The sequence below is a fragment of the Euprymna scolopes genome, chromosome 23 (assembly GCF_053919585.1).
Source record: "Euprymna scolopes isolate OS-2025 chromosome 23, ASM5391958v1, whole genome shotgun sequence".
NCBI classification, from domain to species: domain Eukaryota; kingdom Metazoa; phylum Mollusca; class Cephalopoda; order Sepiida; family Sepiolidae; genus Euprymna; species Euprymna scolopes.
In genome coordinates this window covers 115,330,265-115,343,773 of record NC_136504.1, presented here as the reverse complement: position 1 = coordinate 115,343,773, position 13,509 = coordinate 115,330,265, and the positions used below count along the sequence as shown (strand labels likewise).

General features: G+C 33.5%; 1 protein-coding gene across 1 annotated transcript in view; it reads right to left on the bottom strand.

The window, feature by feature from the left end:
• Nucleotides 1-223: 223 nt before the first annotated feature.
• Nucleotides 224-13,509, bottom strand: part of LOC145246147 (polycomb group RING finger protein 1-like) — a 37,681-nt gene continuing 24,395 nt past the window's right edge. Inside the window, exons 7-8 of the mRNA XM_080107995.1 lie at nt 2,651-2,731; nt 224-429 (exon numbers count right to left, since the gene is read on the bottom strand). Coding sequence (XP_079964121.1) covers nt 376-429; nt 2,651-2,731 — 135 coding nt within the window. The 3' untranslated portion in view covers nt 224-375. The remainder of the gene's footprint in view (nt 430-2,650; nt 2,732-13,509) is intronic.

Sequence of the window (13,509 nt, the reverse complement as noted above, 5' to 3'; positions counted from 1 at the left end):
CCACATTGAGTATATATAAAAAATATATTTTGCATTTTCACTTTGATATCTCTTGTTAGTAAAAATGACCACAGTGAAGTCCCGCCAAATCAATGCTGGATTTGTATACACTGGCTATGAGGTATTTTGTGATCTGGATATTATCGAACAGTGTTCTCGTCCACTTCGATAAGCATAGTTCACATTGCTGATACAAATCTGCTTCAGAATGTGTTTTGTTAACTTGTGGCAAAAAAAATTTGACCTGCAAAAAATGGCCAAAGCAAAGTTGACCACTTGTATTTGACCAGGAAACAAGTTTTTTTTTTTTTTCTCTCTCTCTCCGTGCAGAAGAGCAGATTCAAAAACCTTAAATAATTTATGTTGGTTTTAGTTTCAGAATAATTCTTCAGGCTGTTTCAGACGGTAAAATAAAACCACGGGAGAATCCTGAAAGAGAAAGAAAACCTTGTAAATATTTGGAGAAGCTTTAAGAACAAATTGTGAATAAAGAAAGTTTTTTTTTGTTTTTTTTTAATTTTTTTTTTTTTTTAATTTTTTTTTATTATTCAATTTGTACAAGCAGAAGTAAACCATTGCGGTTAATTTTTTCTCTCTCCATTTTTTTAATCTATATTTCTTTTTGTTTGTCTGTCTGTTCCACTTTTCCTCAGAAACTACAGAGCCAAAGGGGCTCTGATGAACTCCCTTTACGTAAATACCTCTGATTAACCCAACAAGCAGCAAAATCCCCCACACACACACTGCAGAGATCCGTTAATACCAGAAAGCCTTCTACTCAAATAGATTCTTCCCTCAAACTGTTAAACTTTGGAATTTCTTCACCATGCTGACATGCAGAAGTTCAAATGTAATGTAAACAGACACCTTGCTGCTCAACTCCCAACATTGCTGGACAACTAAGTGTTTGGAACAGTTATTTGTTGCATATATATATATATACATATATATATATATATATATATATATATATATATATATATATATATATTCAAGCACGTCTGATTGAACATGACAGTTATTCCTTTTTATGATTTTCTGTATATCTTTTCTATTCGCCAAGCAGTCTTTCTTATTTTAGCTGGTATGTTGTATAAAATGGCACCCAAAAGTTGTTGTTCAGCCATGTTCTACTCAAGCGCTTTCTATTGGTGCATCCGATTATCATCGGGAGCGATTGTTATCGTTTTCTTTCCGTTTAAGGCTTGGTGTATCTATAGTTTTTTAAAAATTATTTTTTAACATCCCATGATAAAAACCTACAGTCGTCCAACATTAGAAATATCTTAAAGAATAATACTAAAATTCCGTACCATAACAATTGCACACAACGACTAAAATTACTAGAAGCCATACTTATAAAAAATCTGCAGCCCTTCTTTAACCAGATCTTATTTAACATTCGGACAAATATACTAACAGTATTTAATAACAAACAAGAAACTAAATAAATAAAATATAAAATACGAAAATCGAAATTAAAAATAAAAAATGATTCGCCTCTAATCATCTTGCATCCAGCTTTATAACAAAAAAAAAAAAAAAATATAAATACACCAAGCCGCAAAGGGAAAGAAAAAGAAAAAGATAACAATCACTCCTGATGATAATTGGATGCACTGATAGAAAGCGCTTCAGTAGAATATGGCTGAACAACAACTTTTGGGCACCATTTTATATAACATGCCAGCTGTAATAAGAAAGACCGCTCGGCGAATGGAAAAGATATCCAGAAAAATTGAAAAAAATAATTGTCGTGTTCAATCAGATATGCTTGAATAATGACTTGCTGCCAAAATATACAAATATATCTTAGTTTGTCTATATGTCCCTTTGTCTGTTTCACTTTTTTTAAACTACTAGGCCGATCTGGCTTAAATTTTTATAGATCTTTGTCATGATAAGGTGCAGCAAACTAAGTATTAGGGTATCTGCTTGATGCACAGTAAGGGATTAATAAGAATATGAAAATGAGCATAAATTTACCCATCAGTTTGACAAAAGCACTTATTCTAAGTCTAACTTTTGCCCATTTTTAACAGACTAATATAGATATATATATATACAGAAGGAAAAATCAAAATAAAGCTATACACTAATGCATATAAATTTAATCGTTCATTCGATGGAGAAATTACAGCAATCATGGGTACGGGATGCTTTATTGAATGAACAATTAAATTTTATATGCATTACTTCATATCTTTACTTTGTGTTTTTTTTTCCTTTTTCTTTCTGTACATAAGCTCCACCTCATGTGTTGAGCTTTGTATTATCTCAATAAACCTCCTTTTAAAGAATCTCTCTAACTCTTCTTGGTTCCCCCCATAAATATACATATATAAGCAAGAATGGCCAAAGGTTTCAGATGGGCTCTGGGTATAGAAAGAAATTTAAGCAGACTGGTTGGTCGTTATTGCCTCTTTAAAGAGTAGGGGTGAGGGGGAACTAATTTTGAGAAATCAAATTAACTAAAGTTCTTGAAAAACTAAATGTGAAGCATTACACTTATGACCCACTTGAGATTTTGAAAAATTTATGTTTAATGCCTATAGATTACAAATGCAAGATATGAGGGTTGCAGACATGTGTTGCATGGAGAGGAAAAGAAAAAAAAATATTTATAGAAATTTTTTTGTTTGAATCTTACTTTATCATACCAATGCATCAGGAATAACTGTTTTAGGCTCATCTCTTCAAGTAGTCGTTCCTCTTGGCACAACACATCCAACTGAAACAAAAAGAAAAAAAATCTAATTGTAGAATGTCATCTGTCTGTCTCTCTTATATATATATATATATATATATATATATATAAGAGTAGGTAATAGTTTGCTTGAAGCATTGTTGGTAAAGAAATATATAGAATTTTTTTTTTTTTTAAGCCAAAGACAATGCGGGGAAGGACTGGAATTATGAAAGTAAAGAAAGAAAAACAAACAAATGTAGACGGGTGTGCTTGAGTAGAGGAGTGTCTAGTCTTTATTCGTCTATCTTTCCTCACCTCAATGTATAATTATTTATAACCAAGTTGCTGGTATGTCCAGTGTATGTAAAGTCCGTGGGTGGTATGGAACTTTGATTAATTTCGAGAGAAAGGGACCTCTCTTTTTCAAAAGACAAAAGTGGATTCAAGATGGCGGAAAAGAACGCGACTGGACTGCAGAAACAGGGCAGGGTCAGTCGCATTCTTTTCCGCCAACTTGGTTAGAAATAATTATACATTGAGGTGAGGAACGATAGACGAATAAAGACGAGACACTCCTCTACTCAAGCATATCCGTCTACATTTGTTTCTTTCTTTACTTTCATAATTCCGGTCTTTCCCCGCATTGTCTTTGGCTTTAAAAAAAAAAAAATTATATATATATATATATATATAATTTTTTATACTTGGTGTGCTTTCCTTTTCTTATTTTATTTCTTTTTCAGCTAATTTTAAATTTTCCACCCAAAAAGCGCTATAATGTATTTTTGAAAATTAGAAAATTCTATGTCCTGGAAAAAAAAAAAATCCCCCCCCCCCCCAACGTAGTTTGCTTGGTGAAGCCGTCGTTTATGCTACAGCATGCATGCGCGTAGCATAAATGGAAGCTGCAAAATGGTGGAAAGAAGTTCATGGGTTCAGGGGTAAATACCATGCAAACGGTAAATTTGCCCCAAGTTTGACTATCAGATTCGTTGTCAGTGACCTCAATTACCTGTAAAAAAACCAATTAGAGTGGTCGGTGTTCTGTAGTAGCGTATCTGGATATTTACCTTTTTTTTTTCTTGCTTAAAAAAAATAGCATTAATACAGTAAGTTAGGTAAAATTTGCATAGAATGCTCTGCTTTACGGTTGTAAAAATGGAACGGAAATTTGAATTTCGTTCCCTTTTAAATTCGGTACATTTTTACATTACGTCCAACTCATCGTTCACATTCGACACGTCAACTTTATAGCTTTTCGGGTATTCTGGCAAGGTTAAGGGTGTCTATTCCGAAAGCCGTTCTTAACATGGGTAGATTGGTAGGTGTGTAAGAAATTTCGTGAAAAATAGTGAATAATTCCACCCCGTCTTTCCAAGCTTATAACTCCTCGAAAAATGTAACTCAAGCCCTAATTTTTTTTTCCAATTAAAGGAGCAAGGACCAAAGTTTCATTAAAAAAACAAAAAAAAACACATGTTTTTTTAAAAAAAAAGGTTTTAACTTCGGACTTTACAGGTAAATTTCTAAAAAACACTACTTTTTTTGTTTTAAATTTGAATATATTATTTATTGACCTTTTCTCTTCAATTTGTGATATATAACACTTTGGTGAATAAATTATTTACTTTTTAATAGACATTTCAAAATGGGAGGCGTGAATTATTCTACTCCCTGTCTTTCCAAGCTTATAACTACTCGAAAAATGTAATTTAAGCCCTAATTTTTTTTTTCAATTAAAGGAGCAAGGACCAAGGTTTCATAAAAAAAAAACAAAAGAAAAAACAAAAGAAAAAAAAAACAACATGGTTTAATAAAACAGGTTTTAAACTTCGAACTTTACCGGTAAATTTCTAAAAAACACTACTTTTTTTGTTTTAAATTTGAATATATTACTTATTGACCTTTTCTCTTCAATTTGTTATATATAAAACTTTGGTGTGTAAATTAATTATTTACTTTTTACTAGACACTTGAAAATGGGGGGGGGGCGTGCATTAAAAAAAACGTTTGTCTAAAATATTATATTCGGTTTATTGGAAAGAACATAAAATTTCACATTGATCTTGAAAATATCATAAAAATAGAATCAATAGAACAATTTTGATAGATTTTTAAAGTTTAAAAATTGAAAAATATTGAGTTCGTAAAATTCATTACTGTTTTTTAAAAAATAAAAAAAAAAATATTTCTATTACTTTTAAAACAACTTTAATAGTTTATTTTGGAAGTATAATCCATAAAGAAAATAAACAACCCACTTTTAAAAGAGAAATTACGAGATTTTTATATTTTATTCGCAATTTTGTGATAGGGGTGTAAAAAATTCCTACAAAATTTCTGATACATCTACTAGATTGGAGTGTTTATTCATTGTAAACGTACCCGACAACCTATAAATGGCGACATTTCCAATGTGAATGGTAAGCTGGACTTATGTAAAAAATAACAAAAAGATATACCAAACTGACTTTTTCGTTTAAAAATGGAATTATTTCCCTTTCGTTATTAACTTTTTAAAAAAAATTTTTTTTTTTAAATAAATATTTTGTGTTTTATATACATAAAGTACAATTGTTGAATGTTACTATTTTGATTATATTCGTTTTAAGGGGGACACAATTAAAAAATTAAGAAAGATTAAAACGAAGCGAAATTTAAGTTTCCGTTCCATTTTTACAACAACCGTAAAACAGTGCATACTCAGCAAGTTTTATCGTAATTTATAAGCATATTGAAACACTAAATCAACATTTTATTTATTTTTTTGCATAATTAATGATGGAAGTATTTTTCTGTTTATTTTCTTAACATCTGTTAAAAAAAAATAATTTGTACATTCTCTTGAAAAAAAGAATAAAACTTTTGTCTACTTTCACATGTGTTCCATTTTAACAAACTGAGCCACAGCAACGCGTGGCCGGGTACAGCTAGTGTGTATATATATATATATATATACTAGCAGGACCTGTTGCCCAGTGGAAGCCTCTTCCATCCCCACCCCCTCGCAAAAATGTAAAGTATGGGTATTGATAACCTACAGGCGCTGTTTGAATCTGAAAAAAGCAAATAAGGAAATGTGTAAATCCGTATGCCATAATAAAATTAACAAAAATGGTCCGTTAGAATAAGAATAGAAAGTATAAACAGATTTGTTTAGAATTTAGAGAGTCTCACTGTATATGAACTGTTTAGATTGATAGAAACTCCCCATGTTAAGAACAGACACCACCTGCCTCCCCTAGGAATAGACACCCTCAACATCCCCATGTAAAGAACGTATATTGGAACAGAGCACCCCCTTTTTAGTTGTTATGAATGTCTTCCGAAATAATAACATTATCATTTCAGCACAGTGGCAAAATAGCACAAGTACCCATGTTTATTTTTCATGACAGGTTTTTATTTGATATGATGTGATCGATACTGCCATGTCGGTAGTTTGAACATGTTTACATTTCTAAACCATGGTGATTGTGCATGTTTGCCACCACGCTATTTCTAAATAATTTAATCAGGTGAAATTCAATTCAGGTGACACGTATAAAATGAATGTTCTGGTTTAGAGCACAACGGAACGATGATACTTAACTTTTATATTTTAAACTTCAATTCAAGCAGTTATATATAAAAAGTGATTTTATAAAATCAACAGTAGATTCTCTGCACTTTAATGCATTGCGGACTAAGTTACTATGGGGAGTCATGTGAAGCTTCCTCCCGGTGTACCATGGTGGATCTGTAACTAGAGCAAGCAATCAATTGATTTGATTAAAAAATGAGCAATTTCATTAATTTTGAGGACAAAAATTTTTTTTTGAGAATTGTGGAACATTTGTTGATCCTAATTCAATCCCGGGCAACATCGGGTCTCACTGCTAGTTAGCTATAAAAAATAAAACTACTTTATCAATTTATGTGTACAACTGCCACCTATGGTAGCACATCTAAGACAGTAAACGACCAAGTTCTCTCCGATTCTCTCTCCTCTGGTCTTGAGCACGTGGTACAATGGGGAAAGGAGTGGTTGGTTACTTTTAATGCATCTAAAACCAAGCTTCTCTCTTTACATCATCAACATTGATCCACATCTGGCATCAATTGAAATGAATAGCTCTCGTCTTCAGGAGGCCTCAAGTTTTGACAAGCTTCTGGGCTTGACCGTTACTCCTGATCTTAAATGGAACATGTACATCAAATCTGTTGCCAAGGCCGCTGGAAAAATGGTGGGATCTTTCTATCGATTCAGTAGATATCTCACTGCTGATGCAATTCTCTATCTATATAAGAGCCAGGTACGTCCAAGGATGGAATACTGTTGCCACATCTGGGCAGGAGCTGCTAGAAAGGACTTGTCCTGCCTTGATAGAGTTCAAAATAGATTTCATAGCCTCGTAGGAGATGTCTTTTTCTCTTCCCTGCAACCTCTATCTCACAGAAGAGATGTTGCGAGTTTGTCTCTCATGTATCGTTATTTTCATGGAAAGTGTTCGACTGAGCTTCTATGGTCCCCCCTCACCAAACTTTCACAAGAAACACTCGTCTAGCTGAAAACACTATCAATAATTTCCCCCACTCTTTATCTGTGCCTAAACCTAAGCGTAGATTCCATGAACAAAGCTTCTTTCTTAGAACTGCACGCCTGTGGAATTGTCTTCCGTTTTCCTGCTGACTACAATATGGTTGTGTTCAAGTCTAATGTAAACAAGTTCTTGATGAGTCGTTCCATATAAGTTAACAAATTTACCGAATTGATTACTATATTGTTCAATTTTTACTGTACATTCTTTAACCCTTATCCGCGAGTGGCCTCTTGGCCTTGATTATATGGTGATGCCTGTGTAAAAAAAAAAATGCATGCCATAATAATGCATATATTTGCTAGCATGTATATAATATGTTTGTTTGTCTGTTCCACCTTTTCTCAGAAATTAGTGGGTCAATCTAGCTGAAATTTTGTATAGCTCTTTTTATAAGGTGCAGCAAACTAAGCATTATGGTATCATAAACAAATTCTTGATAAACCACCCCCTTAAGTAAGACACTTTATCAAATCTCCAATACTAACGATTACTACGATATTATCCCATTGACTACTGTACACACAATAACCCTTATCCCCAAGTGGCTTCTGGGCCTTGATAAATGGTGACTACTATTTAAAAACAAAAAAAAATCTGTTCGATACATAGTTAGGGATTACTAGGGATTAGTATTTAATGCAAAAATGAGCACAAATTCAACCACATTCGATCATTAATTTGGCATAAAGCACTAATTCTAAGTAAATGGATTATAACTTTTATCTGTTTTAAATGAGCTAAAAAGTCTAGAATATTGCTTCTATATGTATGAAGGTATGTGCATATATTTATACGGTGATTCTTGAACGACATATGCAAATGAAACATGACAGTTCAAAATAAATTAACAGGAAAACTCTGAAATACTTGCGTTCCAGGCAAAAATAGATGTCTATACCAAAAATTAAGGAAAATTATCAAGTAGAATTTTCTATGTTAATTTTATTTTTATTTCAGACTATTAGTCTCATCTTTATTAGTTGTTGTTTGTTTGTTTTTATTGGTTCACAACGTTTCGGCCAACTTCCTCTGGCCTTCGTCAGGTGGTAACCGCGACGGATAGGAACTTCGAATCTCCTAACTGCCGAAACGTTGTGAACCAATAAAAACAAACAAACAACAACTAATAAAGATGAGACTAATAGTCCGAAATAAAAATAAAATTAACATAAAAATGCTCATCTCAAAATAAAAAATTCCAATTAAGGAATAATATATATATATAGAATTTTCTAGTTTTATTTTTATAATTGTATGGAAATCTTGTGACAACATCTTGAAAGTCTGAAGAGACAAGGAGGATAACTCCAAATAATTCAAATTTATGAGATTTTAGAAAGCCATTCTTAACATGTGAGTTGTAAAAATTCAAATTCACTTAAAAATGATTTTTTTTTTCAAAAATAAAACGTGATCAATTTTACATGATTTTCAGTGCACAATATTTTCTTTCCATCATGGGCATGTACATCATAGAGATTTTTTATTTATTTTGTTTTTTTTATAGGATGGGAGATGAGGGTGTATTTTGAACAAGCGCAAATAAAACATTGTTATTTCTAATAAAAAAAATATTTGCAATTTCTAATGGCATCTTACCTAATTTTCAAATGTATACAAATATTTTAAATTTCTGTATTTGTACAGCTTAATCAGGACATTAAAAGATGAAAATACTGAAAAAAAAGTTATCTTGTATGTACCTGTTATGGAATGAATTCAAAAATTCTGTTAGATTGTTGACTGCTTCGTCTTCTTCAAGAACAGTGTCGGAGTTGTATATGAATAACTCACCAGGAATGTTCACTCAGCCAACTGGGATCCTTATAGTAAAATTAGATGCCCGCAAAAACCTTTTTAATCAAGTCGTCTTTTGTTGTCACTAAATTACAGAAGTTTTGTGGCAATGAAATTTGCCCCGTGGTCAGATTAGCCGGCAGTTTTCCATTCCCAATTTGCAGTAATTGATTTGAAAATAACTCTGCTGAGTGATCGTTTTGCTGCTGGACACGCATATTTCTAGTCAAATAGAATGTTCTCACATGTTGCCAAAAAGTGGAATATTTTAGGCAAGCATTTATTTCATCTGCTGGTGTTGATCGAGGAATTATAGGTAGTGTTTGCTTGAAATCTCCAGCTAGCAATAATACTGCATTCCCAAAGAGTCGGTCATTACCACGCACGTCTTGCAATGATTCATCCAGAGCCTCCAGTGATTTTTTGTGTGCCATTGTGCATTCATCCCAAACAATAAATTTACATTTCTACAATAACTTTCCCATACTCAATGTTTTGGAAATATTGCACAATGGAGTTTCTATAAATTGCATATTCAATGGTAGTTTCAAAGCTGAATGAGCAGTTCTTCCACCTGGCAGTAATGTTGCAGCTATTCCAGATGATGCAAGAGGCTATGTCAGAATGTGATTGAATGGTTGCCAAAATTAATTTAATTAAGGTTTTACCAGTTCCCTCTGGCGCGTCTAAGAAGAAAATTTCTCCCACCCCATTATTGACTGTTTGCATTACTTCGTTGTAAATGTGTTTTTGCTCAATAGTTAGTTTTGTAACATTTGAATGAATGTAGAACAAAAGATCATTTGTGTTGTAAGTTTGTTCCCGATGCAATTCTACATCAAACAAAGTCGCAGATCGATTCGGTGACGTCAATCCCAATTGACGGAGAACTTTGCAATTTCTAAGCACAAATTTTCAATCCATGTCAATGCCTCATTATAAATTTCTGCTGTAAAATCCAGGTAGGTATTTGCAGTTTCATTGCGTTTTTGATGCAAAATGTCTTCGGCCATGTGTGATTTATATTTCTCCCATAACTCTAATGATGATGAAGGGGAGCAAGTTGTCAATATGATGGCAAACAATGCACGAATTTGAATTGGATGCGATGTGTTACATGCACCATTAATGCATTCATCCCAGTGTCCGTCATTCTCCAATCAATTCAGTGCTTGACATACACATGCCACTTTTCGCAGTGCAACACCATTGACAATTTTTAAGTGCTGGAAAGATGTTGGACCAGGGACATTTACCAACAGCATGCGAAGGAAAAAACATTCATCTTGTTTGGGATGAATAGTATAAAGTCGGCCTATTGTGTTTTCTTTGAAAAAAAAGGGTGTCCGTCTACTCTATCTCCTCGTTTGCATTGTTCAAATAATTTTCTACTCCTATTCCTATCATTGACTTGACTTTTCAAACCAAAAACTGCCATATCACTGCTTTCATTCACACACTTGCAAATGTATTTGATGGACTTAACTGAGTTACAGTATTCCACAAGGATGTGGGATTTGTAGGCTTTTGAATTCAAAGATAAATATAAAACAACCCACCGGTTATCGACTTCAATATCACCATTGCGCATTTGTATGATTGCTAATTTACCGCCATTATCTGTAGATCTTCTCCTGTATAAAGGATATCCATCATTTCCTGTAACTGTGTCTTATAGTAATGCCCGAGGATATCGCTTAGAGCATTTTCCATCTTTCATGCATGATGAATTTGGATTTAATATACCACAAGGTCTATGTATCATATGTCTTGTCACAACTTCATGCAAGTCTTTATCAATATCAGCATCAGGTATTTCAGCACATATTATATTGTCAATTTGATCTGGACTGATTTTGTTATAGAGCCAGATTAGCATGTGTGAGTGTGAAAATCCTCTCTTTTGCCACTCCACTGAATACATCCAGCAGCACACAGACCCAAAGACTTTATGCTTAACAATGAAATCTATTTGCGATTTCAGCTTTTGTGTGAAAACACGTGCTGTAATATCATGCCTATCCACTGATGATTGTCCAAGAAGTAATAGTTACTGTATATCATCCCAGGCAGGGTTGCATGTGAATGTAATGAACAGGTCAGGACGGCCACACTGACAAACATATGAAAAAGCATCCTGAGTGTACTCATGCATATGACGTGGACTACCTATATATGAAGACGGCAAAATTGTTAGTCTTCCAACGTTTGTAGTATTACCATCAATTTGAACTGCATCTTAAGTGAACATATTCTTCAGAGTGAAGTTTGGACTCATTCAAACATATGAATAGCAAACGTTCAGATTCAATTTTTGCGTACATGTCTACGATGTACTGGTGGAACAATTGGCAGCATTTCAGAATGTGATTGGTTTCATTTTCCCGAATCATTAATCGGTATGAATAATAGTTCATTGCGCTGCATTTTTTATTTGTTTCCTCACCAGTAACTGGATTTATCATGTTAACATTGAAATGATATCCATCAGCACCATCTTAGAAAACCCAGAGCATCATAGCATCGATGAGTTTCTGCAATGTTTGTCAATTGATAATTTCTCCTATGAAGGATAATATCCCTCGGTTGAAATTGATCTCCAACTATAACAATTGCCACCTCATCCATAGTTGGAGCATTGAATCTTCGCACATGTTCTCCAGCAGGAGCTTTGTCAGCACGAATAACAATCTTATGTGTATCAGATGGCATCATTTCAATCGCAGTTTTGAATAAACACACCAAATTGTTTTTATTATGAAGCATGTCTTGCAGTTCGGAAACAATGAACCTTCTTGTGTCAGTTGAAATTCCACAGCGTGCATTCAGTTCATCGTTATCACCGATAAAATACAGTTGTAGGAATCTATGATGACCGTCTGGGCAAGGAAGCAGAGATCCAACTTTATGGTAAATCTGTCCCTTAACTTTAAAAGTTGGCATGAATTGTACTGTAATGATTTCTGCACCGAACGACATCATTTGGAAAGCAAGAGTTGTATTTCCTGATGTTCGATAGAAAATGATTTGATTCAGTAGTATATCCGGCAAGCAAAGATTTTAATGGTTCTGGTGGTTCCTCAAGTTGAGGTAGTTTAATTTTTTCATTGGCACAGCACAATCCTTTGGTTTCCCCTTAAATTTCAGAGCCTTGCAGTAGGGACACGCTTCAGTCATTGTGCCATTTGAACCTGGTGACTCAAACTGTAATCATCATCATGGTCGTATTGGAATGCAAGCCGATCTCAATCTCGGAATGGTTGAGCATGGAGTCGAGTTTGATGCAGAGCTGCAGTTTCTTGTTGACGTCTTTCCGCATGTCGCAGCCTCTCACGTTCATTCCGCAGATCTGTATTACGGGATTGTTGTACCAGTAATCTTGCTGCCTCAAGTCTGGAAGCACGTCGATCTGCTGCTTCATTGGCACGTATCAAAATCATCCGTTGTCTGCTCTGCTCGTTTGCCGATGCTCGTTGTTCAGGATTTTGACTGTCAACTAATCGTCGAATTGAATCGGCATTGCGGGTACGCCGACCTAAGTGTGATCTGTGGCGGGGCATTTTGAACGGAAAAAACTGTAACACCACCGGTACTTACCAAGAACGACTTTAGATCCAAAGAACAGCCAAAAGGAAAAGGGGTTGTCCTAAGCAGTAAATGGACAAATTGCTAATGTAAGAATCGAACAAAAGAAAGAATTCTATGGTTTTTTGTTTGTGGTAAATAGGAAAAGTGACGCAACAGTAATCCACGTGAATTTACTGTTTATGTTAAAAATAAGGAAGCACGTAGAAAAAAATTGATTTACAGAGTTTTTTTGTTAGAAAATAAAAAAAACGGTTGTAAAAAAATAGAGAAAAGCAAAAAAAAACGAAAAAAAAAAAATAGCGAAATGAAATAGCATACACTGAGATAAGGCAATTATACACCACAAATGCAAAAATTAATATAAAGAAAAAGCAGGATGAAAAAAAAAAAAAAAAAAGAAGTAATGCAAGTAACGTTGGCGACAAAAGTTTGTTTAATATGATCAAAAATGATAAAAATAGAGAAGAGGAAAAAAAAACAAATAAAAAAAACTGAAAAAGTAAACAACACTTGAGTGGCCTCTGGGCCTTGATAATGTGGTGATGCCTTTGTAAAATAAAAAAAAAAAAAAAAAAACACCGCGAAGTGTACAAAATAATATTTAAAGGAAAAGACAGGTTGCATTTAAAAAAAAAAAAAATGAATTAATACAATGATTTGTATATAAATGTAAATTGGCGTAACAGTAATGCACGCGAATTTACTGTTTATGGAAAGAAAACATTTAGGAAAAAATTAATTTATAGTGTTTTTTTTGTTAGCAATTAAAAAACAGTTATATAAAAAAAAAAACACCGCTAATGGGTAAAGATAATCGCTATAGAAAAAGCAGGCTGAAAAAAAAACAAAAAA